General features: G+C 42.2%; 3 protein-coding genes and 1 long non-coding RNA gene across 5 annotated transcripts in view; 3 read left to right on the plus strand and 1 right to left on the minus strand.

Moving 5' to 3' along the window:
* Positions 1-7857, plus strand: part of cdk6 (cyclin dependent kinase 6) — a 41523-nt gene extending 33666 nt beyond the window's left edge. For both annotated transcript variants that reach the window (XM_023811861.2, XM_023811860.2), the window contains exons 6-8: positions 1252-1302; positions 2339-2474; positions 2603-7857. In XM_023811861.2, the coding sequence (XP_023667629.1) occupies positions 1252-1302; positions 2339-2474; positions 2603-2746 (331 nt within the window). In that variant the 3' untranslated portion in view covers positions 2747-7857. The remainder of the gene's footprint in view (positions 1-1251; positions 1303-2338; positions 2475-2602) is intronic.
* LOC140581834 (uncharacterized) lies at positions 6379-8186 on the minus strand. The gene is made up of 2 exons (XR_011984850.1): positions 7930-8186; positions 6379-6607 (listed from the first exon to the last, which is right to left on the minus strand). It is a non-coding gene; the product is annotated as an uncharacterized lncRNA (long non-coding RNA).
* A 205-nt stretch (positions 8187-8391) lies between these two features.
* Positions 8392-16417, plus strand: fam133b (family with sequence similarity 133 member B). Its single transcript, XM_023812019.2, has 11 exons — positions 8392-8798; positions 9510-9607; positions 9995-10073; positions 10474-10554; positions 10769-10801; positions 10959-11024; positions 11249-11338; positions 12668-12724; positions 12819-12908; positions 13007-13057; positions 15676-16417. The coding sequence occupies exons 1-11, from the start codon at positions 8775-8777 to the stop codon at positions 15760-15762; spliced, it is 756 nt and encodes a 251-aa protein (XP_023667787.1). The 5' UTR covers positions 8392-8774; the 3' UTR covers positions 15763-16417.
* A 1057-nt stretch (positions 16418-17474) lies between these two features.
* LOC111843974 (progranulin-like) lies at positions 17475-19925 on the plus strand. Its single transcript, XM_023812021.2, has 4 exons — positions 17475-17675; positions 17850-17987; positions 18977-19348; positions 19470-19925. Exons 2-4 carry the CDS (start codon positions 17850-17852, stop codon positions 19593-19595), a joined length of 636 nt encoding a protein of 211 aa, XP_023667789.1. The 5' UTR covers positions 17475-17675; the 3' UTR covers positions 19596-19925.
* Positions 19926-27651: the final 7726 nt, after the last annotated feature.

The following is a 27651-nucleotide window of genomic DNA, read 5'->3' on the forward strand; positions in this document are numbered from 1 at the left end:
GTATAGCCCACAAGCTATTGATAGCATTGGGTTCAGTATGAGGGAACCAGTCCAGATGTGTGTCTCTTTAAAGGGTCAGGGTGAAACGCAGCTGCTAGTCAACATGTTCCCAGGCCGAATGGCCCTGCAGCTGGCTAAGGAGTAGGAGAGCTGCTCTGCTTCAGCTGCCTTGTGGCAGGTCGACATCTGGTGGCGGCAAGCTGTTTTGCGAGAGAGGGCTTTCCGGTACACTGTTTGGCGTTAGCAAGCAGCATTGGGACCCATGTGCAGCAAGGTGCTGATGTGGGCTTTAGTTTATTCTTCCTCTCACACTCGTCTACAATGAGCAGTTGAGACTCTACTTATCAGCCATGATCCCCAACCACCCCAGCAGGGGTCACTGGTCAGAAGAATCAGAAGGACATGTTGTTTTGGGGCTTAACTGTATTTTGTGGGCTCTGGAGTTCAGTCTCACATATAACAGGAACTGCCAGTGGTCCAGCTCCCAGCCATCAGCACTGAAGTTTTAAAAGTGCACTGTGTTTTAAAAGCATCACGTCACGTGTAAGGGGTTCCAGTACTGGAGGAGAGACACCAGACAATGTGGGTCAGAGGTGCTGAGTGTGTGGTGGAAGGTGCCTGCCTTGCGATTTGGGCCTGAGGCTTGGAGATCGCTCGCTGTGGTGTCCCCAATCAGCCGTAGTTAATATGCTTGAGAACATACATGCAGATTTCCTCATCGCCTGTGTGCGTGGGCTGGTGGGAACTCTAAACCGACACTTGTAAATTAAGAGGGAGGGAACCATGACATCAGTTCCAGCAGCTGCTCTGAGCCTGTAGAGGGACACCCTTTCGAAAGGCCTCTTTCTGTGAGGACCACCCCATCGGCCTGATACTCTACCCCTTGGTACCCCTCCTAATCACCCTCGAACCTGATCATAGCCTGGGGGAAATGTAGGGTCTCAGCAGACATATTAATGGTTCAGATCTACTGCAGCAATTCCCACAAACTTTAGTCCCTATAATTCCCATAAAAATATATATTTTACTTACTTCACCTAATATAAATATATTTCAGTTCTATATCCCATTCAAAAAATAATTTCTTGAACTTCGATAAGATTATCCTTAAAGGTCCAGTTATGCTTTGGCCATTCGGTTGTTATTCAGATCAATGTATTTAGAGTTTAATTAATTTTGCTTGGTCACAGGCAGAACGGTCCTGAAAAATTAATGTTGCCAGTAACTTACGTTTTTCTATTTCCTTTTTAGACCACTTTTTCAGGGAAACTCTGATGTAGACCAGCTGGGCAAGATTTTTGAGTAAGTACTGGGTTCCCCATGATTCAGATTTTGAGTAAGTACTGGGTTCCCCATGATTCAGATTTTGAGCAAGTACTGGGTTCCCCATGATTCAGATTTTGAGTAAATACTGGGTTCCCCATGATTCAGATTTTGAGTAAGTACTGGGTTCCCCATGATTCAGATTTTGAGCAAGTACTGGGTTCCCCATGATTCAGATTTTGAGTAAGTACTGGGTTCCCCATGATTCAGATTTTGAGTAAGTACTGGGTTCCCCATGATTCAGATTTTGAGTAAGTGCTGGGTTCCCCATGATTCAGACACCATATGCAAATAGTGTAAACAGCTTTTCACAGTGCAGTCATCTGATGGGTGCATCTGCTAGGCTGATAATGCAGGGCAGGGCAGCGCAGTCAGACATGTCACCGTACTGCGGCGAGGGCTCGCTTGACACCCCTGTAAGACTCCTGTAAGTCCTAGTGAACAAGACCCAGCCTCCATGGGAGGCCCGGTGGAAATTTAACACCCCAGCAGGCCATGGTCACGGCTCCAGTTACCGCGGCGGTCCTGAGCACATGGCTTTACGACAGATGCAGTCAGAAGGTAGCAGCCATCCATTCGGGTAGAATGCCCCCCTCATTTTCTGATGCCTAAGATATCTGGGGGGGAAGGGGGGGTGGGTTGGATTAGCATCAATGCTGACTAGAGTTTTCAATTAACCTAATCGAGAATGCATGACTGCGCCTGTAGTGAGTTTGTGTGTGTGTGTGTGTGTGTGTGGTCCAGGTACACATTACATTGTGGGGACCAAATGTCCCCAGAAGGTCATAAAAACCTGTTATTCTGGGGACATTTTTTTCAGTCCCCACAAAGGGAAACTCAGTTTCATAAAAATCTGTCACAAGTTTTGGCCTGAGTAGTGTGTGTGTGTGCGTGTGTGTGAATTAGGTTTCCCCCGCAATGTGATTAAAAATGCTATTTTGACCTTATGAGGACGTTGTGTGTGTGTGTGTGTGTCCGTCCAGCACCCTGACTGACATGCTGCTCCTGTTCGCAGTGTTGTAGGAGTGCCCAGCGTGGAGGACTGGCCCATGGACGTGGCCCTCCCTCAGAGTGCCTTCTCCCCTCGGCCCCCCAGGCCCATCGCTGAGCTCGTCCTGGAGATGGATGAGCAGGCACAGGCCCTGCTGCTGGTAATCCCCCTGCCCCCACTTCACTAACCTTGGACTCGCACCTTCTAGGGTGTGTTAACCGTCATGGCTCTGCCTAGAAAGTGCAGTTCTAAATTGCCGCTAACTATTCGCAAATGATTTCTCTCCAGCAATTTCTCACATTTAATCCCTCCAAGAGGATCTCGGCATTCGCTGCTCTCTCCCACCCGTACTTCCAGAATATGGAGACTAGCAACAAGAGTTCCCAACAAATCCCTAGCAACAAGTCATCGCTGGAGAAGCAGGCAGCCTAGGGGACAAGTCTGCCACCACGGACTCGACTCAAGGAGATTAGCTTTTAATTGGGTGGTTTGAAATATTTTTTGCTGAAAAAGAGAGGGAACAAAGTCTTCCACAACAACGTATGCTGCTCTTTTGATTTCTTGATAATGGAATCAAAAATAGTTTGCCCACGATATGGAATTGTTTTTTTTTTTTACTACAATGCAAAGACATCCTGTTCAGAATCGGACCACCTGGGAAAAATCTGGACTTCCAGAAGCTGCTTCTTCACATGCTGTCTTCCAGAGGACACCCTTTCGAAGAACCCCCCCCCACCCCCCCAGACAGGGGGTCCTGGGTCTCACCACTCCAGCTGTTCTCTTCAGTTCATGGCCGTACTTATGTTTGCTCATCTATTTAGCTGATCATCAGCACCCCCACCAGTTCCCTCCCTCCCCATCTGGCTTGTGCCCCCCCCCCACTTCCCGGAACATCAACGTTCTGCATATCACATCATGGAATGTGCTAAGTGACTGTGTCATCTCTGCCCCCTAGTGGCGGCGATATATACTGCTGAGTGCCTTTGGTTATGTTTTGTCATTCGTGAATTAAATTTTTATATGCTCTCAGTTTCTAAAGCAGCCTCAGCTGTTGAAGCTGATGGAGATGACTGTGTGTACAGTTATATATATACTTATGTTGAATTTTTTTTCTAGTTTGTGTCTGTGTGTGTGTTTTTAAGTTAAATGCTCTCCCATCTTTTACAAGTGTTAATCAGCGTTGCAGTTATTCCGATATACTGCTGCAAGGCTGCTGGAGACAAACTGATACAAAGCAGGATTAAATAATTGCGGTACATTACCTGACGCGTGCAAAAAGAAAAAGATGGGTCTGCTGAGTTATGAAAAACAAGTTCTAATATGTCTCTGTAATATATTTTTCTAGGTCTTTGATAAAGGATAATGGAGTTGATGTAAAAATCCAGGAGTTGTTTCCAGGCCATTGTGTTTACTGCCATGTAAATGTGTTCTGTGAAAACCATTAAGTTTGTACATAATGGCAGCCAGTCATTGTAGAAGACCAGTAAGTGTGGTGTGTAGTTTGTGAAAAAAGCTTCTTGAGGTGGGCCTTACGTGGTGACGAAAGGGTCAGTGTGGATGAGGTGGCTGCAGACACAGCGTAGGTGGCGTGACCCATGAATTTTTCGGAGATCGGAGGACGTAGTGTGGTAGCGGTAGGGTTAGGGTTAGGGTAGTGTAAGTGTTCATTGTTGGAGGTATGTCATGTCACAGAAAGTGTTTGCATGGATGAAGCGGTCATTTTTTCCCTTCTTTTAACTGGCCTTTTGTCCATATCCTGAATTTTTAGACCCAGGACTGCACTAGAAAGCTTGGTTTATCAGTCCCGAAGAACATTTTTTTGGGGATGTAAGCATGCGCGGGTACGCTGTGTATCACAATAGAAAAAAGAAAGACAAATTATAGGATGCAACAGGTCATTACATATCAAACATAATTTTGTATACTAGACCTTACTGGTTTAAACTCCACAAATAAAAATATATGCAGGACACACTGTAAATGTGATACGATTACACATCATATGTATACTTTCACATCTATTTTTAGAACAGATCTCTTACTAATTCCATCACATTATATGCATGTTTATGTCATTGTGACACTAATGTCTTATTTGTTGCATTATTTCATCTTTGGCCAGTAAAAATAAGTCTGAAATGACTAGGGGAATAATTTAGACCTGCAGAGTAAGTTATAACTTTGTTACTGAAAAACTACAATGAACAAAATCCAAAGACTTTGAAGCTATCTGTACATGTTAAATGTAATTAAATGTTTAACTTCTGAAAGTGAGTTTGCTGGTCTTCAGCTGAGCAGTTAGGATTCAGACAACAGGGTTTCGTTGACTGGGGAGCCGGACCCGATGACATCTTCGTGTCCTTAAACTTAATTCTGTATGTTTATACTCAGGATTCATTTAGGTAAAAGAACACATTCTGACAGATTGTTTCTTCACTTTCATCACGTACACCCATCACAGGGATGTGTCCTCTTACCATTCACTCTAATGTCATATAAATGCTTACCAGCAATTTGCAGGTAATTTAAAGGTACAGTACGCACATATATCAGTTAATACCTTTATTTTTTTAATTAACTAGGACAGGTTTAATTTCCAACGTTTTTAATTTATATATAAGCTAAAAGTAATTTTTCCAACAGTATTCTATCTACTTAGACATGTAGTAACTACCCACTACACAGTCCTTCTGTCTTGGATAATGTAAAGATTTGTCATTATAGATGGAAAATCTCCGTATAAAGTGCAAGTGGTATTCCAAACAGTCCGCAGTAAGTAAAGTGACTAAAGTGATTAGCGTTCATGTGTGTCTTTATTTTTTAATTATGAGTTGAGGATATGTAAACCCTCTATCTTAAAAACTTGGGCCAATTTTCATCGTCTTTTTTTTTTTTTTTTACTGCAACTCACTCAAATGTCTGCCCCCATAGCGGGAAATTCAGGGAACCTATCTGAATGACTATGATTCAGCCTGTTGCTTGTTATGTGTAAATACAACTGTAAAAAAATCATTAGTTAAATGCCTTCAGAAAATGTGAATATGCTGTGGAAAATTCAGTATTGTGTTGAGTATTATGTCCCCATTGGCTGTTTGCTACCACTTCTATCTATTTTTGTCAAAGAAATTATTGAGCAAAATGAGTTCTTATGCTAAATGGGGTTCTCCATATCAGTTACAGAATACTGATGATGGTGTAAATAGTTATTTTCAGCAATGATAGCAGCCTGTCGAGTGCATTTCCAGTGCTACGGGGTTATTGTCATTGGTGCTATGTTGTTGTGAGTTGCACCAGATTTTGGGATATACAGATGCTCCCATCCAGAATCCTGTGCCTTAATACAGGCAAATTCGCCCTGCACACTTCAGCACCTTCCACTCGTAACATCTCAGTACCTCCCAGGGAAAACGAGTGTGTTCTTGTTTTTGAGACATTTTTGAAAATTAGATCAACCCATTCTATACAGGCCTACCTTTACAGGGGTAGTCTAGGTTAAATTAAGCTGGAGGGTTTCCATGTTGCTGAGTGTTGCTGCAGTGCATTGTGGGTGGTATGCTCCCCCAAGACAGTATCTCCTACTGTGCCATGCCAACCTCAGTGAAAATGTTGATTTTGCCTTGTCGTTGTATTAGTTATTTATTGACCCTATCGATTTTCGTATTTAAGTTTTGCTAACATTCATTGTCTGGCATCATGTGCAAATGACGATAAGCCATTGCACCTCCTTCGAACCTGAAGCGCCAGCATGCCAGAGCTCGCCATGGAAATTGTTGCATGGTGCATTTCGCCTGATTTCAAAAACAATGTTTTATGAGCTAAAATACATCTTTAGCACTCTGTTGCCCTACAAAATAAGAAATATTCCTGTTTTATTTATTTTAATATATATTTGTTAAATGTCCTTACCAAGCTAAAAAGCTCTGATACCTCTGGTGGACTATACTTGTAATGTTCCTCTCTTCTGATGGTTCTTAATGAGACTGTAATGAAACTGTTGAGGGGTCTTTTGTAAGGGGGACTACAGTAGATAGCGAATGTTTAGCGTTATTGTAACCCTCTCTGGACAGTTTCCACTCTAACTTAAACAAGCCCACAAGGTGGCGTTCAAATGTGGCTTTAATATTTCTATTTTTTGGTTTGGTACACTCACATGTTCCAGCTTACATTCCTGAATAACAGGCCTACCTGAGAAATGGGGTCAGTAAATGAGACTTTTTAGGAGTATTTCTGTGCAGCCATTTCGGCCCCCATGCTCAGCTCCTCTTCACCTTGTTATTCTCGTTGATGTCGTTCCTACAATCATCAAACCCACCTTCAATATTTCAGGTGTCTTTATCTGCATTAAGTGTGGTTACTGATAAAAAAAAAAGGAGACTATTACCAGAAGTATAACAAATGCATATAAACTATTATGCTGTTGTGCATGAAATATTCAGTTTGTTAGAGTGACATTTTTGTGAAATATGCGCATGCTCATAACGAATAAACAGTTCATGGTGGTGAAATCGGTGCGATGAGCATACATTTTCATTATATATTAAGTATAGCGATCCTGCTCATTTTCTGCGCTTCAAGTTCAGTCGGCAGTGCTGGAGAATACAAATATTGTTATTACTGTTATTTAAAAATGTAAGAACAATATTAATCTTTATATTGGTTGACATTGTATTGAATACATTTCTATGGATTAAGGATTCTAAAAGATGAACAGTTGAACAATTCAGAAAAGGTGTTTAACAAATTTGGGGCTATTGTTTTTGATCTTTTTTCATTTTTTTTTTTTTTTTTGCTAGTAAAATACCATTAAAATAGAAATGTTGGTGTAGGGTATTTAATGAACTTGAGAAATTTTTACTGTATTTAGCTAAAATGTTACGTTTGCAATGGGCTCACACGTGACAGACAATATAGTGGTTTGTGCCAAGTCAGAAACCATTCAGGACAGAGAAATGCTTTGATTTTATTGCATTACCTAGAGTAACTATGTACTGTATTCTCGTGTATGTGGATCTAGTTAGATCAGTAAATTTAAGAATCAGTATTGTAATGTAAACCAACCGGAGGCAAATTTAATGCAGTAGATTACATGCCAATTTTATGCCGAAACCTGTAATAAGCTTTTTATTTTTATTTACATGCAATTCAGCCTTATTTATAAAATTCACCCTGAAACGTTAGAGTTCAATTGCTTTTTGGTGGTGTATTATTTTCTGATTTGAACTGATTGCTAAGATCATTCTTAATTGGAAAGTATGTTAAATTGTACAGTATGATAACCAGTATTGGTAAAAAAAAAAAAAAATTATGAACATTTTCTTTAAGAGGTGGGGGCGTGTACTTTTATTTTTGTAGGATTTTATAAACAGGTTTTGCTGCTATTTGCTCTGGCCCAACCCATGTATAGATCCAGCCAATCTAAATAAAAGGTGGTAATTTTCTGCCAATGACTAAAGCTGCTTGAATGTAAGCTTGTTGTTTCAAACTGCTTTGACTGCTTGACAGTTTTATTTTTCTAAAATAAATATTTCTGTGTGTAAACTCAATGCCCTTTGTTTCTCATCTACATTAAACATTTCTGTCACAACAGAGAAAACAACAACCAAAACGACACTTACCCATGTGTCCACCTATACATTTCCTTATCACTTATTTTAGGCTGTGTTGCGGTGACCCTGTAGTTCGGTGTGCACTCTCTGGCAGGGAGCTGGGAGCGAGCAAAAACGTGGCCCTGTAGGTCGGGTTGGGAAGCACTGCTGTGGTCTATCCCAAAACATACAGGGTATTTATAAGGCGTATGTTGGCAAGAGGCAGCCCACCGGCCGCTTTTTAGCTTTCATCATCCTGCCCCACCTCCTAATCGATCCCTCTGCGTTAATTTTGCGGTAGTATGGCTTTACACTGTGAAACCTCCGGGAACATAGTTAGAATAGGGGGCGTGGCTCAGTGGGTTACGCGCAATGTCAGCGCGGGGCAGTGGGGGACAGTACAAGGCAAACGGGTCAAGTGCGAGCATGTTGCGATCGGAAGGTTTCCTGTTCAAATCCCGCACTCGGTAGAGTGATTTCCCAGACTGGGCCATTAAATCCCAACTGCCACAGGGAGTGGCTGACCCTGATTTCTCATTTGCATAAAAGCTAACTACTAAATACATAAATGTACATGTATTGCGTACTGTCTCCTTCTGACCCAAAGTATGGGGAAAATTTGCCTATGTGCATGTCTTCGTCAACCAGAGCACCCAAAGGTATCTTACGCTGCACGGGGAACACATGCGAACTCCACACAGACAGATTCCTAAACGGCAATGACCACCAGCCCACCCTGTGGACCTTTGAACACAGTGGCCGCTAGATGGCACCACTTCCGGTTCGGGCCCAGTCAGAAGAATTACATCATCGGCGGAGGGATGTAAATAAAGCCTCAAAGTTAACCGTATGCATGCGCGGCTAAATCCGTAAAAATGGGGAAGAGAGACAACAGAGTGGTAAGTCCAAGCTAATCTGACCTCCCCGAGCGCGCCCTAAAAGTGCTTCAGCGGGGGCTGGTTAGCGAGATGGGCGTGGAAGGCTCCACCGCGTTTGGCATCGTTATCACGGTCTGCAAAACAAACGGACCCCGTGGCCGAAGGGCCTACTCTTGAAAGACTCGAGCTGCCTTTGGTGCAGAATGTGATTTCTAAAAATGTTGGAAAAAAAACTTGTTTCATTTTTGTTTCTGCCTGCCGAATATACAAAACTAACGGGAACATTACATTACCAGCCGTTATCTTTACCAAATACAGACCTGGTAATGCTTTTATCAGCCGACTCGGCGGCTTCACTCCCGTGTGGCTACGTGTCCCGTTTAAGTCGCGGCTGACCATGCTACCGGCCTATTTATTTAACCAGTAATATTTAGAGAGGTGATGAAGTCACAAAATGTTGCCTTTTTCGGGAATTATGATAAAAGCACCGTGCGTCTGGATAACTGACTAGCAAGATAAACAAATAGTTTTCTCAGTCGCTGGCTAAACCTATTGCCTGGGCTGCCTAATTATCTATCTCGAAGTTGGATTTACTGTAATTTAACCATAATCGGATGGAAGGGACAACTATGCAGTACAATCCGGCCCTGGGTCCCAGCACTGGTTTGACTGTGGTGTGGTAAATTAGCGGCGTATGTTATTCCCCCCCCCCCCGTTAATTAATGTCTGCAGGCGTACATTAACCCCATAGCGGCGGCTCGGGCCCGGGGACCCCCGCCATCTGCCGGAACCACGATCCAGGACTACCTGAACAGACCGAGGCCGACGTGGTAAGGGCTGCAACCAATACACCTGTGTGCATGCAGTCCCGCAAATAACCCAAGGGAGGGTGTTGATCTCCTTTGTTTAATATTTGTAACATAATTTTGTATATTAACATTTGCATCTTTATATTTCGTAATGTGAAAGGCGACGTGAAAATGTATTGAGTAGCTCCTGACTCTGGGATTCAAACCCTACAGACCCTGAGATCACAATTTATAAGATGTTTCTTCATGCTTTGTGTACAAAACAACACATTGTGCCATCTTGACACTTAATGTTATAGCTGAAAGCTCCTTCTACAAGTGAAAGTACATAGTAAAGTCTATTGTAAGTTTATTGTAGTGTGACTGTTCCTGCTGAATCTTGTGGAGTCTGAAGGTTAAATCTTTTAGGGAGGAGGTGAAGGAGCAACTGGAGAAGAAAAAGAAGGGATCAAGAACACTGGCAGAGTTTGAGGAGAAAATGAATGCGGTAATAACATCTGTCATTTGGGCTCTGTATCCATTCTGCTTTTAGGGTGCCTTTCATTTGGGATTCCAAAAGGCTGGGCTGTCTGTGGCTGTTTTATGACTTGAACAGTAGCGAGTCTTTGAGGCTATATCAGAGTCACACATGTATAAGGGTTGTGTGGCTCTGCAGGTTAGGACTGTGCCCCTGATTAAAAGGTCACCGGTTCAAATCCTGTGGCGGGAGTGATCCCGCTGTTGGGCTCCTGAGCATGGCCCTTAACCGCAACTGGTCCTGGGCACTGGACATTGGCTGACCCTGTGTTCTGACTGCAAAACTTCCCCACAGGGAGGAAGAAAGTATCTATTCTGATAATGTGATTCCTATGTGGCCCCTGATGTCCAAACTGCCTGCCTCTCTGCAGAAGTGGAAGAAGGAGCTAGAGAAGAACAGGGACAAGCTTCTCGGGGGGAGCGACGGCAGGAAGGACAAAGAAAAAAAAGAGGTGCGTCCTGTCGCTTCGGTCACATCTCCCTTAGTGCTCTTCCGCTGACCGCTCACTGCTCTTCCGCTGACCGCTCACTGCTCTTCCGCTGACCGCTCACTGCTCTTCCGCTGACCGCTCACTGCTCTTCCGCTGACCGCTCACTGCTCTTCCGCTGACCGCTCACTGCTCTTCCGCTGACCGCTCACTGCTCTCCCGTTGTCTTTGTGTCCAGAAAAAGCGACGAGAGAAGAAGAGAGCCAGCAGGGTGAGAGAACTTTTCCTCTGTCCTAATGAACGGCAAAAGCGTTCGGCGTCCTTTAGAACATTATCCGTTTAACCCTTTGTGGTTTAATCTGATGTGCCATACACTGCTTTAGACAACTTTAAAATCTAATAAAGTCTTTCCATTGTGTTTGGTCAAGCATTCTTCGTCTTCCTCCTCTTCATCAAGTTCTGATTCCTCTAGCAGCTCGTCCGAATCTGATGAGGCAAGAATATTTTATTTGTTTACGTAACAATCTAGTTTGCATATCTAAAATGTCATATATTTCATTAAAATTAGACTTAAAACTATAAGTTAATGAAAACATTTTGAGATCCTTTGGGTAATATTTTTCTGTGCAGTCCTTAAATATTTCACTATTATTTGATGGCTGGGTTCTTTTTTTTTTCTTTCTTTCTATGATTGTAATCTTTTTTTTTGTGTAATCAGGAGGAAAAGAAGATTAAGAAGAAGAAAAAGCAGAAGCGTGTCAGAAAGGCGTCAGATGACGACTCATCAGAATCAGAATCTGACAGCAAGGTACCTTGTTGGTCTCACTGGGCACCGGCTGACATCTCAGGTTCTTTTTATTCAAACCCAGAGGCGTTGTTAGGTCTGACCACTCGGGATTATAGCCCTGAGTATTTTGAGCCTAGTGCCGAATACTTTAGCCCCAATGTCGTTCCTTCTTTAAAAAGTCCCCGGGTAAGCTTGACTTAGTCCCTGATCCTTTCAATATCTTGTAACGCTCCTGTTCCAAACCAAATCTTAATCAGGCTCAGATGGTCCATAGTACACCATGGGTTGGAATCAAAACATTCTGGAAGGGGGTCCTCCAGGAACAGGATTGCGAACTATTGCATGAATGGAAGCGCTACCTGATTGGTGGTTGCTGGAGGTATAGCTTGTTGGCGCAGATTAGCGGAATAACGTTGCGTTGTGTTTTTTTTTTTTTATTCTGTGGAAAACAAAAGACCTACCTGCAAGATAGATTTAATATTAAAAAAAAAATCTATTATAAAAGTGGTACTTTGAAACCTAAGTGGTGAATGATCCAACAAAATCTCTTATTCTGAACTCTGGAAAATGGCAGGTTGTCTAATGCGATCATCTCCGTTATTTTAGTAGTTGTGTCTTTAGTTCTTTTGCTGCTAGCTTTCAGTATTCATTAAGTTTAAATATTGGCCAAGATAGACACATTAGACTGATGGGCGATATCTGTCTTGACTTTTAACACATATTGGTCAATACTGATATGTTAGCCAGTATATCATGCATTTCTAAGGCTGTTACATTTAACTTAGTCTTGACCATTGCTACCATGTATAGCAAAAACAACGAATTCTTTTGCTCTACAAAAAAAAAAGCATTGTGGCAAAAAGAATCTTAACTATTATATAGAGCGTTCTGCGCTGCAAAACTGGGTGAGATTTACAAAAACGTTGTACAGCAAAGATAATCAGTGTAGCGCGTTCTTTGTGAATTGACCTTGGTAATCAACTCTTCACCATGCATCAATGCATCGTTACAGCCCTACTATTCAGCCCGTGTTTGTGTTGGTATTTGGGGAAACACTAAAGAGCCACAGCTAGTCAGCTGGTTCTCAAGCTTGAAATGTGCTGAGGGAACAGGTCATTCCATAAGCTTTTAAGCAGGTTTCCATCACAAGCTTTTGCCCATCAACATCTGTCTCAAAAACGTCATGATTATAAAATCCGATATACCAATGGCATGGAAAAAAAAACACAGGCTTTGTTTAAAAACATGAATGCAAGTGTGAATTTTAGCGTTTACATGCATGTTTGCAGCATGCAGCCATTAGTGTGCCGTTATGTGGTCACTGCGAGTGGTTTCTCTACTTCTCTTTAGGAACCTTCCAGAAAGAAAAAGAAGCAGCCAAGGGGGGACAACGCCGAAAGGGAAAAGGTCATTTCAGTTCATAGTAAAAGCCACTGGCCATTCAGCACGGTCACCCTTTACCTGCCCTGTGTTCAGGTGTGACAATGACTCTGCCTGACAGGATGACAAGGGGAGCCGTCGCCGGATGAAGCTGGAGCATCCCGACAAGGCCTCGTCCCCTGAGTCGCATGCGGACTCCGAAATCGGGGAGGTGAGCCCCCCGAGCCCTATGCTTTTTCCTCTCTTTGTGCTCTTAAAATATAAAATAAAAAAATTTTATTATAAAGTGATCTTGTGCTGCCATCCTAGGGTGACTCGAAGAAACAGAAAAGAAGTAGTGAAGAGAAGGAAAGAAGTACGGTCAGTAACCGTGTGCAGGCACCAGTAATATATGGAGAGAAGTACGGTCAGTAACCGTGTGCAGGCACCAGTAATATATGGAGAGAAGTACGGTCAGTAACCGTGTGCAGGCACCAGTAACATATGGAGAGAAGTACGGTCAGTAACCGTGAGCAGGCACCAGTAACATATGGAGAGAAGTACGGTCAGTAACCGTGAGCAGACACCAGTAACATATGGAGAGAAGTACGGTCAGTAACCGTGTGCAGACACCAGTAACATATGGAGAGAAGTACGGTCAGTAACCGTGTGCAGGCACCAGTAACATATGGAGAGAAGTACGGTCAGTAACCGTGAGCAGACACCAGTAACATATGGAGAGAAGTACGGTCAGTAACCATGAGCAGACACCAGTAACATATGGAGAGAAGTACGGTCAGTAACCGTGAGCAGACACCAGTAACATATGGAGAGAAGTACGGTCAGTAACCGTGTGCAGGCACCAGTAACATATGGAGAGAAGTACGGTCAGTAACCGTGAGCAGACACCAGTAACATATGGAGAGAAGTACGGTCAGTAACCATGAGCAGACACCAGTAACATATGGAGAGAAGTACGGTCAGTAACCGTGAGCAGACACCAGTAACATATGGAGAGAAGTACGGTCAGTAACCGTGTGCAGGCACCAGTAACATATGGAGAGAAGTACGGTCAGTAACCATGAGCAGACACCAGTAACATATGGAGAGAAGTACGGTCAGTAACCGTGTGCAGGCACCAGTAACATATGGAGAGAAGTACGGTCAGTAACCGTGTGCAGGCACCAGTAACATATGGAGAGAAGTACGGTCAGTAACCGTGAGCAGACACCAGTAACATATGGAGAGAAGTACGGTCAGTAACCGTGTGCAGGCACCAGTAATATATGGAGAGAAGTACGGTCAGTAACCGTGTGCAGGCACCAGTAATATATGGAGAGAAGTACGGTCAGTAACCGTGTGCAGGCACCAGTAACATATGGAGAGAAGTACGGTCAGTAACCGTGTGCAGGCACCAGTAATATATGGAGAGAAGTACGGTCAGTAACCGTGTGCAGGCACCAGTAACATATGGAGAGAAGTACGATCAGTAACCGTGTGCAGGCACCAGTAACATATGGAGAGAAGTACGGTCAGTAACCGTGTGCAGGCACCAGTAACATATGGAGAGAAGTACGGTCAGTAACCGTGTGCAGGCACCAGTAACATATGGAGAGAAGTACGGTCAGTAACCGTGTGCAGGCACCAGTAACATATGGAGAGAAGTACGGTCAGTAACTCTGTGCATGTTGTGGAATATAATGGTGCACAAGAATCATGGTTTTGTACAAACCCTGGTTTTGGATTCACAGTTCAGTGCAATTTCGGTACAGCAGGGAAGACAAAATTTGTTTTGAAATTTATTTTTAAAACTGCAAGCACAATTAGGAAGAACTGTATACCAAAGGCAATGTCTGTCAAAATGTCTGAATTACAAGATCTAAGGGAAGCTTATTTTGCATATTGTAAAAATAAAAATGTAAAATTAAAAAAATCAATAATATAACAATCATAATGAACTAAATGCCATGTTCTTTACTACAGAGTATGGTCACATTTCTGTAGCAATAAACAACCCTGTAGCTGAGGAGAAAAACTTGCAGAGGATGTTTCTCGTGCTCTGGTCGTACACATACTCGGATGATGTCTCAAGTGAGTTAGCATGTTGGGTGTGTTTCCAGCAACATATCTGATATTGCTATAACAGCCAACAGTCTTGGCATTACCAAATACTCTCTCTAGTGATGGTGTAGTTTATTAGTGAACAGAAATGTTCCCAAAATGCCTGTTATCAGCATTAGCCATAATCAACTCAGTCAGAATTTTGATAATGTTTTTCGTGTTGTAAAAGTATAGATTCCACATCAAAGTATTACTTAAGAAAAAGCCTAGTAAAACAAATCTGGTTTTAATAGTACTTAAGTTTCAAAAGTAGTACTACTTATTAAAATCTCTAGATCTTGAGAAAAGCAAAATACCCTTTAAAATCCACTCAATACAGGTTTAATACAGCATTGTAAGTTATGGTGCATCACAATAAGGAAAACTGAATTGCGAGGATAAGAAGATGATATAAAGAAAATATTTTGGGGAAAAAGCTGTGAAATTTGCCGAGCTTGGCAGTGCAGATTGGCAGAATGACATTACATCATTTTTCATTCTATGGGAAAAAAGCTTGATCTGGCCCTAAGGGCCAGGTTTAATAATGAACATGTCGTAGGCGAGACTTCGCACAAGTGGCAAATGAGCCGACATGTAATGTAACGGTGGTCTCGTGCAGAGGTGTCGTGGGTCGTAGTCATTTTGCTCAGCATTGTAGTGAAGTGAAAGTAAAAGTTGCAAAGGTAAAAAATACAAATCCAGAAAAAACTTAAGTACAGTGATACTTCAGTATTACGTGCACTAGTGTCTGCATAAATGTATTAGTTTGTTTCATTGTGCATATTGAACCGGTAACGTACAAAAGCGTACACAACAAAGACGCATACCGTTACGACCCAAGTGTGCATATGAGGAATTGGAGAAACCCAAACCAAAAGGATTATCTTGTATTCTTCCAGGACAAATCAAAGAAAAAGAGGAAAAAGAAGCAAAAGAAGCACAGAAAGAAGAAGAAGGCCTCCAGCTCGGATCACGAGTCGGATTAAGGCGTCGTTGTGTGACGCCCCCTAGTGGTACAGGCAGGGGTGTGAGTGCATGCCTAGAAAGGCGGGTGTCGGGCTGCCAAGGCAAAAGAACGCCTGCATGAGCCAGGACTCTGGAGAAAAGCAAACTCTTCACTCACAAAACTTTTAATATGGGGAAACTGTCTTGCTGTTTCGGAATTTTTTTTTTTTTTTTTTTTTTTTTTTTTTTAAGAATTTTCAATCAAAATAAAAGTGTTACCATTTGACTGTCGCGTGGATTATCTGCAATAAAATTTTAATTTCCTGCACATATTTGTATATGATGTACATTATGACTAGGTCTTGTGTGACCTTAGTTTTTCTCCCTAATATTCTTATGGGATTTACAGTCTGCTTAGCAAAATGTGGCTGGAAACTAGCTGGCATGTGATAGATGGTTCTCGTGTGACGTTCACTTTACGCAGCGGTCAGTGAGGTGTTTCTCATGGCAATATCACAGCTGAGTTGCTGAGAGGTTTGTTTTGTGACCTCCAGCCCCCTCTATGAGATGTCTGTATAGGACCTTCACTGCACGTATCAGTGCTGTGCTCATACCAACCTCATATTGAAGTTGTCATTAAAAATGCACTGATTTTTGTAGCAAAGAAATTTGAATTAAAAAATTCACATGCATGTACTGTTCATGCTATATGACTTTTTCTTGTATAAATGGTAGTCTTGTTGATAACCACTTGTTTTGTTTACCAAAATATTTGATGTAAATTTTATATATACAACTATAAATTATATGTAAAAATATCTGGGGTGGACAAAACAATGAGAACATTACATGAAAAAGGATTGAATACCTATATTACAAGCGCAGCTACATAGGTTAGGCTGAATGTGAAGTGGCAGTGAGATAAGAGACGTCACCATGAGTTAAATATGACATTTGGAAGTTTGTGAACAAGTGAAATTGTACATAAGTGATTTAGATAATCTAAGTCATAAAACAAGGATATTTTGATAAAACTGGTATATTTTTAGGAAATGTGTGAACCCGTTATAATGTTTGCCTGAATTTTACAGAATTTAGTAATTCCGGTAAGCTAAGTCATGAAAACGAGAACTTCATACAACACAATATGTTGTTTTTGTTCATTTATTTATTGATGATGCAGTATTGCATATATTTGTTGGAAACGTATGTGAACTGATAGGATTATATAGTCAGTTAAGTAGCATTATGGTCAGGAGTGTGAATTAATGCCATGATGGTCAGGTTGGAGTTTTGATGGCCCTGCCCATTTATAAAAGAACATTATCAAATGGGCAATATTCAGTCTCACTCGGAGGCGCCCAATCAAAATCACTGTTGCATTGGCTAATGTCCTATTATATTTCGAATCAAGCAACCACATTCAAGAACGTGTACAAGGGGACCGGAGAATCAATGTCACATATCCACCAGAAATCCCACCAGACCTCTTTCAGTTTTCCTGTGTTCATGTGGACGTCCTCCAGGTACCTCAGTTTCCTTCCACAGATCAAAAATTCTTGGGTTGGGTGAACTAGCATTTCTAAATTGCCCGTAGTTGCCCCATAAAGTGCCTTGTGATCTGCATCCTGTCCAAGGTGGTGCCCTGTCATGTGTTCAGTCTAATACATGCTTCTCGTTTGTACCTTGAATCAAACTGGAAAACAAACTGATTTTCATAAAATCTATTTGCAACGCAGCATACAAAATGGTGTTTTCTGAAGTTCTAACATAAATGATAATGAATGGGCTGCATACCAAACATATATTTATGACCTATTGCTTACCATAAAGGGTTAATTAAGCAAGTGTTTCTTTCAGTTTCCATTTATTTAAAAAGGAAGTTAAACCTTAAGATCTTCAGCAAACTCATAGCACTGCTGCTAGAAGACAAAGGTGACGACGACAAAATAAGGTGACTCGTTATCTTATTATACAAAAGATAAATATGCTGCAAAACCTGACGTTTGTAGAAATGTTTTTTTAATGATGTAAAAATCTGAGTTTTCGAGGGATTTCTGAGAAACTTCATCACTGTACCTCGATAATACGGCCATAACGGTACAAGTTTTTCCTTTTTTTTCCTTAGATGTTAGGTGCTGCTGCATTAGTATTGCTGATGGCAGGACTTTCTGTCTCTCTGAATTGTCCTGATGGAAAATACTGTCCTGATACCTCCACCTGCTGCAAGAGTGAACGTGGGTATGGGTGCTGCCCTTATCCACATGTGAGTTTTATCCGTCTGCTTTTTTAGGAAGTGTGTCAAAATCTTAGGCAGTCAAAGCAACGTTTAAAGTTATTTATCTGGGTAATAAGAGTGTATTTGCTTAGCAAGAAACATAATTTAACATTAGAACACATGCACATAAAAAGTAATATAATAAGAGTAACAAGAATTTCTTTTGTTCTCCAAAAAAATGACTGATATCTTGCTGAATGGCTAGAAGATCATTGCTTCAGTTCCCAAACCTCAGAGGCACAACCAGCCATTCCAAATCATCACCATTTCCACTTAATCAATTAATTTAATTGGTTAAAGAAGTCAATAAGGTATTGGTTAGCCATGCACGGTGCGCTAGTGGCTGATTTGAAAAATACATGGGTGTATTGGATGTTTGCTGCAAATACTGGGGTGACTTTAAGAGAGGTTTTGAAATGGCTAAGCCGACGCATTTTTACAGACGTAATGACATTTTTATATCAATTTCATTTAAACATAATTTTCTTTGACTGCCTAAGACAACTGCACAGTACTTTATCATAGCGTGCTATCTTTATAAATCTGACTTAATGTACATTACAATGCACGTCTTCAACGAGTGCAGTACTGCAGATAAATCATTTCATGTGACTTGTGGTAATCATGACAAAATGAGGAAATGGTAAAATCCTGACACAGACATCAGCACTTTGATGTTGAAATCAAAGTGAAATAAAGTCATATGATATATTTTCAGTATCCAGTATATATCAGTATGATCTTTTTGTTTTTTCCTTCTTTGAGTATGACTAGCTGGAACGCTGTATTACTAAATCCTGTAACCAAGTAGCATCTCTAACCATTGAATGCCGGTTAGATATAGATTCCACATGACAATTTACTGTTTTGTGGATGGATGGATGGATGGATGGATGGATGGATGGATGGAGAGTTGACAATACATTCAGTGCAATGGGGTTAGTACAGTATTACGTTTCATGTACTTGTGGCTGCAGGCAGTTTGCTGCCCGGACCTGTCTCACTGCTGCCCCGAGGGCTTCCAGTGCAACATGCAGACTCAGATGTGTGAGAAGTCGGGGCTGCAGGCCACGGCTCCAATGCTGATGAAGGTGCAGGCAGAAGAGCCCAGCATCCCCCTTGTTCCCCTGGGCTGTGCCTCTGCTGGAGGAGAAGCAGTGATCCAATGTACGGAGCAAGGGCTGAGTTCAGGAGACGAGGAACTGCAGGCGCAGATGGCCCTGAGTCCGGCCCTCTCTGGCCTGCCGCAGTCCTCCATCATTATCTGCGACATGCATTTCTTCTGCCCCACTGGTAACACGTGCTGCCAGGGCCCAACTGGACAGTGGGGCTGCTGTCCATATTCACTGGTAAAGATCAAATGCTTCATATGCAAAGTGAAAATTGCGACAGTGATGTGCTTTGTATGCTGTGAAGTGTTAAAATGATTTGAAATATGCCGTGACAAACAGACATTTCTGGATTTCACAGGGCCAGTGTTGTAAGGACGGCAGACACTGCTGTGAATATGGCTTCAGGTGTGACTGGACATCTTTGAAATGCACCAAAGGATACCTCCAGTTCCCTTCAGCTCACAGGGAGGCCCAGCCAGTTTGACTACTCCTGTTGGAAATAGACACACCAGTTACAAATATCTGCTTTTACATTGTTATATCCCTAAAATACGCATAAAAAATTACGGCTTGCAGAATAGAGCTCACAAAACTGGACATCAGGAAATATGCATTTTACAAGTAGCTTAGACAGATTGCCCTTGAAGACACAGAGAAGAAAGATTGCAGGGGGAACCAGTGAAACTATGAATGTGATGTTTGCCAATGCAAATTGGTCTAGATAATTAATACCTATGTGTAGAAATATCAGAACTGTACTGTTTTTGCAGCTGAATGAATGAATGAATAAATAAATAAATAAGCAGAAATTTCACACCAATATAATTATTTTAACTGAAAAGCAAAAATACCTACAATCAGAACGCATTCAGTGTAATTGTAAAATGATCAGACACCACACATTTCCTGAATAGATTTCTTGAAAAGAGGTTTGATCACAGTTGCCTTAGAAGACTTGAGAAGGAACGTATCAAGAAAATAACCAGAAAGGAGGTGCTTTTGGAACAATAGCATTGTATTCCCTGGACAACTTTTTCACGCCCATCTAATTGGGGGCCCAAAAATTGGGGTCTGTCATGGGAAAGATTATCAGGTGTAGATTTTCATTCATATCATGTATTTGTGAAGTGGTAATAAGATCCATCAAAGATCAAATAAAGTAAATTGAATTCTTACAACAAAAACAGTTATCCGGTACACAAAGTTAACCCTCACATCTCATTGATCCTTCTCTTCACTGTTATGTCATTGCTTCAGTTTTGGAGCAATTTGTCTCAAAATCCAATCCAATATCCATCCATGTGCCTGCAAAGATTGGAAAAGGGTTATCATGCTGACAATATCAATGTGTAAACTGCCTGCCTCTTTGCTGTCATTATGCAATGCTCTTTCGATTTTGGTGCTATTTGTTTAAAAATTGGTCAGTTCCAGATATTCGCCTTTAAAACATGTTTGCAACGGTTGAAAAGATCTGTCAAATACTTTTTGAGTTACAGCCCTAATGGGATCAAATGTCTTAAACTACTTTGTTTATTTCATTATGTGGTGCTGCTTCAGCAGGAGATCGACAGGCGGATTGATGTGTCAGCAGTGAATGCCTGGAGCCAAGTATGGATGCATAGTAGATGGGGTAGCATACCTCTACATCCACCCACATACCCATCCACCTCTCCAAGGATGCAGAAAGCACATGGCTGTGGTACACCCCAGACAAGATGCCAGCCCTTTACAGTGAACATCAGTGTTGGGAAGATTATACATTCAGCATTAATTCACTTTCCCCTTTTATTCATGACATGGCAAAAACAGCAGGACTGTTGATCATGCATAAGTTGAGACTGACTCAAACAGCAACTGAGGAGCCTCTGTATCTGTGTGTGTGTGTGTGTGTGTGTGTGCGTGCGTGTGTGTGTGCGTGCGTGCATTGAAATGAATGAGCGGTCCCCATAAGTATATGTTTACCCTACATGTGCGTGCGTGCGTGTGTGTGTGTGCGTGCGTGCTTGCGTGCATGTGCCTTATTATAGACATGCCAACAGCTGTCCTGGGGGGTGGGGGGGTAGGGATTTTGCTGTTTTAATGTAATAGTTTAGACCTAAAATAGCACTGACAGTATTTCCCCCATAGTACAGGAGTAGTGCAGGAGTTTGTTACCCCCATGCATTGAAGCGAAGGGTTTAATCGAGCGTGTCAGTTTCCTTAAGTTCTTCCGGAATGGGCCCTCCCCTGTTTTGGGTTTCTTTCTCATCCTGCCAGGCCTTGCATAGTATTCCCATGGCATCCCACACCCTGCCAACCCAGGCTGGTTACATCCAGGGCAGGAGCAGATCCTGCGGAGGCAGACCTGGTCCAGGGATCAGAAATCGGCCTGGTGCAACATTTCATCCAATAGCCTCTTTCTGGAAGTGGTTGGTCCTAAATAATGAAACTCTCCAATCAGCAAAATCAGCGCTACATTGCGTATAGAATTACAGCAAATAATACTCAAATAAGGAATAATAATAAAAGAACAAGTGTAAAACTATACCAATGAAAATATAAATATACAAGACGAAAATACAAATACAAAATATAAATGAAACAAACTGTGTTCAATTGATGGCTGTTAGTGACAGATATCATACTTGGACATGTGCAGCAGTCAGTATTGCATGCTGTAAAACACGCCAGTTAATGCATGGACTCCAAGATCCACAGATTAGCATATGCTGCAGCAAAAAACAACACTGGGGAGGAATCGGAATTGCATATGTATTGTTCATATCCATTAAATATAAAAATCCTATCAGTCCATACTTGCTTTATTTCTTCACAGTCAAGGCGCCTAAACTAATATTTATGATTTTTCTGATTTATAATAAGGGGACATATTATCCTGTTATCTTTCCAGCTGATGTTTTTGTTTTTGTGATGTTTAAAGCAACAACCTTGTCACGTTCTGCCCACGTCCTACCCCAGAGTGGCCCTAATGAGCTACACCTGTTTTGTATTAGTCTTACCACTCATTCCTGCCCTACTGTGATTCACTCCAGCTGCCTCTCATTGTGCTCCCTCATTAGCCTTTGTTACAAGTGCTTCCCAGTCCTGCACTATCCAGTCCTGACATTGTTACTCTAGTTGTTAGTTCCTGTTTTCCCTGTGATCCTGTAGTTTTCCTTCCAAGTGAATTACAATAAACCCCCTTCAGTAACGTGGTTTATGAGAGAACTTGTTAATAAGGACCCTCTATAGCAAGAGACTTTTTAGCAGTGTGACTGGGCAAGTAGGAAATCTGGTAAACGAAGGATTTAATAAGGAAACTCACAATATAAGCACAGCGACGTCAATGACAGGACTAGGGAAAGACTAACAGGGAAGTACTTAAATACATGGACTTATTTAAGACTAGACACAGCTGGTAACACAGGAATTCCACACGTGATTAATGAGGGGGCATGGCAGACAGGAGGAGCGGACGATCGGGGCAGGACAGGACCCCGTCCCAAAGGGACGAGAACGGGGACATGACGGCACCTGCGGGAACAAATGCAACAACATGAACAAGGCACGGGGAACAGCACGGACATAGAGAACAGGCACAAGGACAGCAATCAGAACACCAACTGACACACCTCGGGGAGCGCAGACAGACACTGGGGAACCAAGGGTGAAAACACAGGACCTGGGGACACCAAAGGAAACACCAACAGGAGGAGTGAAGGGACAGGGAGGGAAAAAAGGCGGAACAAATGGACAAGGGGGGAACACAGGGAAACCACCCACAGGGGGAACCACACTAGGGGGCAAAGAGGCAAAGGGAGGGGGGAACCAGGGAGCCGAAGGGAACCCCGTTGGATGGGAGCTGCAGGGGACACTGGAGGAGGGAGCAGAAGCTGCGGCAGGTGACGGCACAGCCGGCAAAGGCGCAGGCGACCGACGAGTCGTAGCTGGGGGAACTGCAGCAGCAGGGGACAGTCCGGGCAGCACTGTGGGCGAGGCATGAGGCAGCCCACAGTCCAAACGCACCTGCCCTATCATGGCTTCTGCCACTCCACCCCTTAAGTGCCGCAAGTTGGCTCACACCTCCTCTGCCATCAGAAGTGTGAGAATGGCAGCAGTTTAAATTTTCCCATTGAAGTCAAAGAGTGAATTCTGATTGGCTGTCAGTGACTTTGCCCACCATAATTGCTGTCTTGGGGTGTTTTCATACCTATAGTTTGGTTTCTCTGGTCCAAATCAGTTAAGTTTGTAAACTTGGAGCACTTTCCCCCACGGTCTGGTTTGCTTTCACACAGAGAAAAATCCAAGCAAAGCAACAATGCACCACTACAAACCAAGTGAGAATGTTCATTCTGCTTATTGGTCAGATGTGTCTGTAAATACAGGAAGAAGTTTCTGTGTCATGGGTTATGCAATTGAACGTCTCCCGTGTTATGTATTGTTGCCTCAGTTTGTTACTTTCATACAGTACTGTTCAGTCGACCAGTCAAATCCTCTCTCCTTCAGCCATTGACTGAACATTTTGAAAACTTCAGAGTTTTTATGACTTGTTTTTGGGAGCTGACAGATGTAGTCATCTGCCTAGATTTCAAGACGCCAGCATGCCACGCTGCTAGACCAAGTAAGACCTCGGTTCATTTCTCTTTCTCTACCTAGCTTCTGCTACTGGTTTGCATGCTCTACCTCATCCAAGAATGCAAAGCACACCTGGCTACAGGAGACAATTAGCTCAAACCTGCACAAGGAAGTTGGGTCGGATTGAAGTTAGATCATGTTCACACCACAAACGAACGGCTCCAGAGTTCGTGGGGACCGGACTGAGACCACTTCCTCTCAAGGGTCTCAGAATGGTTGTTTGGGTCCGCACCTGAGTGCGATTACTCTGTTCACACCTGCCCAAACAGATTGCACCAAGGGGGAAATCGATCCAGAGTCCATTGTGACCAGACAAAAAAGGTATGAAAATATCCTAAATCAGACATGTTAATGCAGGTAAGTTAAACAGTAGCTGTGGTATCATAATACTTTGTTTCCTGGTGTGGGCATGCGTGGTAAATGTAATGGCGTAAGAACCCATGAAAACGATGAGGGGTGTTCCTGTTGAGGGAGTTCCTGTTGTTTAACACGTAATGGAGTAAGAACCAATGAAATGGATGAGGGGTGTTCCTGTCGAGGGCGTTCCTGTTGTTTAACACGTAATGGGGTAAGAACCAATGAAATGGATGAGGGGTGTTCCTGTTGAGGGCGTTCCTGTTGTTTAACACGTAATGGGGTAAGAACCAATGAAATGGATGAGGGGTGTTCCTGTTTAGGGCGTTCCTGTTTTTTTAACATGTAATGGGGTAAGAACCAATGAAATGGATGAGGGGTGTTCCTGTTGAGGGAGTTCCTGTTGTTTAACACGTAATGGGGTAAGAACCAATGAAATGGATGAGGGGTGTTCCTGTTGAGGGAGTTCCTGTTGTTTAACACGTAATGGGGTAAGAACCAATGAAATGGATGAGGGGTGTTCCTGTTGAGGGAGTTCCTGTTGTTTAACACGTAATGGGGTAAGAACCAATGAAATGGATGAGGGGTGTTCCTGTTGAGGGCGTTCCTGTTGTTTAACACGTAATGGGGTAAGAACCAATGAAATGGATGAGGGGTGTTCCTGTTGAGGGCGTTCCTGTTGTTTAACACGTAATGGGGTAAGAACCAATGAAATGGATGAGGGGTGTTCCTGTTTAGGGCGTTCCTGTTTTTTTAACACGTAATGGGGTAAGAACCAATGAAATGGATGAGGGGTGTTCCTGTTGAGGGAGTTCCTGTTGTTTAACACGTAATGGGGTAAGAACCAATGAAATGGATGAGGGGTGTTCCTGTTGAGGGAGTTCCTGTTGTTTAACACGTAATGGGGTAAGAACCAATGAAATGGATGAGGGGTGTTCCTGTTGAGGGAGTTCCTGTTGTTTAACACGTAATGGGGTAAGAACCAATGAAATGGATGAGGGGTGTTCCTGTTGAGGGCGTTCCTGTTGTTTAACACGTAATGGGGTAAGAACCAATGAAATGGATGAGGGGTGTTCCTGTTTAGGGCGTTCCTGTTTTTTTAACACGTAATGGGGTAAGAACCAATGAAATGGATGAGGGGTGTTCCTGTTGAGGGAGTTCCTGTTGTTTAACACGTAATGGGGTAAGAACCAATGAAATGGATGAGGGGTGTTCCTGTTGAGGGAGTTCCTGTTGTTTAACACGTAATGGGGTAAGAACCAATGAAATGGATGAGGGGTGTTCCTGTTGAGGGAGTTCCTGTTGTTTAACACGTAATGGGGTAAGAACCAATGAAATGGATGAGGGGTGTTCCTGTTTAGGGCGTTCCTGTTTTTTAACATGTAATGGGGTAAGAACCAATGAAATGGATGAGGGGCGTTCCTGTTTTTTAATACGTAATGGGGTAAGAACCAATGAAATGGATGAGGGGCGTTCCTGTTTAGGGTGTTCCTGTTTCTATGTGAATGCCCCTCGGGGCAAGTGGTCTCTGCTGGCTAGTATGAGCAGCCGCACTGCTTGCATAGCAACAACATGTATAAAACGGCCCGAGCCACTAATAAACTGTACAGAGAGTGATGAATTAGAAATTTATGTTTATAGTGTGATTTAAAAATAAATAAATAAACGTAATTACAGATAATATAGCTAATTTCGCTAAATGAAATGTAGCCTAACAGCTAATAATGAAACTTTTTCTTCTACAAGAAGCGTCTCATAATCTGGGATTGTTGGCATCAAATTCAACCTGAGCATATATTTGTCATAAAACAATAACATTTCTCAGTTTCAACATTTGATATGTTGTCTTTGTTCTATTTTCAGTTAAATATGGGTTTATTGTAAATTATTGCATTCTGTTTTTATTTACATTTTACACAGCATCCCAGCCTTTTTGGAGGGCTGTAAATGGTTAGATGTACTATATTATGTAAAATTATGTGGCTAAGTGACGGAGCGAACCTTCGTTTTAGAAGCGATTATTTTGACATTGGCCTACAGGAATCGTAGAAAGTATATCAGGCAAAATAATTTAAGTCAATGTTATGATGAAGACAGGCTGGGTCTTCGAGAGGCTTAATGACACACATATACGGCTAACTTTGAATTATTGGGTGAGTCCGTCAAACCTGAATGTCTTTTTAGGGGTCCAAATACGTAGTGCTGGGACCTTATTGTTTTGTTAAGATGTATTTGTATTGCAGTCGTGCTGTGGTGATATTTAAGTTTGGCTGTGCAATACTGACAGACGCCTGCATTTTCATTCACTTTTAATTTGAAGTGACTCCACACAAATGATGCTTTTGGTCTTTATTTGGACCCTCATCTTCAATGCATGCTCTTCCTTCAGCCATATTTGGAAAATTTTTACCGATCCTTTTTAATAACTGAGTAATTAAGTATAATCGAGCAATTGTACATTAATAAATGTTAGTACGAATGTTTCTTGTCTTTTTTTGTTTGTACGAAACCTCTATAAATGTGCGCCTGCTTCCTGGAACCTTGGGTTTTTTCCTGATTGTGATTTGGATTTGTCTGCTTATCTGGATCTTTTTCTTCGGACTTGACTTGTGTTTTTGACCATTTCCATTGGATTATGTTTTGGTGCTTGTTTGTCCTCTTTGTGCAATGTGAAGCCTTGCTTACCAAACCGGTATTTATCATTACAGTACCACGGCATCATGAATTTCATAGGTTTTCAAGCATATTTGTATCAGTGTTTCAAAAGAAGAGCACACAGAGACATTTTCATTGCTAAATGTCACACCGCTGAAGAGATGTGGCTGTTTTATTATGCAAAAAAGCATACACTTAAGCTGCAATTCATGCCTTAGTCGTGATATATTTATGAGTGCATATAAAAGGTGTGTAAAAGCTGGTTATTTGCGATGGTGCGTAGCGGCATTCATACTCTAATCTTGATCATTTCAGGGGTTCCCATCCTTCTGCAAGAAAACAAGATGTATGATGCTGATTGCTGCACAACATCTGACAAACAGTAAATGCATTCTTAAGCGAGCGCGGCAGTTCTATGATTTTTCTGAAGGTACCTTAACAGCTTTTATCATGGTGGCAGGCTTGGGCAAGAAAAACGGGTAAGGCAGGTCTCCCTTCAGACAGCGGCTGTAGGTCTTGTCACAGTGGTGACCGGTTGGGCAGCAGTGGTAACCATCCAGGCAGCAGTGAGCCTGAGGACCAAACACCCAACAAAATAAACAGGGAACGTATCACAACATATATGTCCAGTAAATTTATTATGTATCTTTTATATTACACTTTTTTCTGCACAGATCCCTACATTTGGTTGCAAGCTGAATGTCTACATTAATGATATACTGTACAGTTTATACTGGTATTATTACTGATAGTTAATGTAATTAACATTGGGTAATTAAGCTGGTAGATAGAAGTCATCTTACATGTCTGAGGGGACAGCATCCCCACCCCCCAGCTGGATGACGGCAGCACGTCGTTCGAGAGGGACAAAAATATTGCCAATCACAGTGCACCGGCAGACTCCCTGTATTCTCTCC

Source organism: Paramormyrops kingsleyae, chromosome 23 (assembly GCF_048594095.1).
Source record: "Paramormyrops kingsleyae isolate MSU_618 chromosome 23, PKINGS_0.4, whole genome shotgun sequence".
In the NCBI taxonomy this organism is placed as follows: Eukaryota; Metazoa; Chordata; class Actinopteri; order Osteoglossiformes; family Mormyridae; genus Paramormyrops; species Paramormyrops kingsleyae.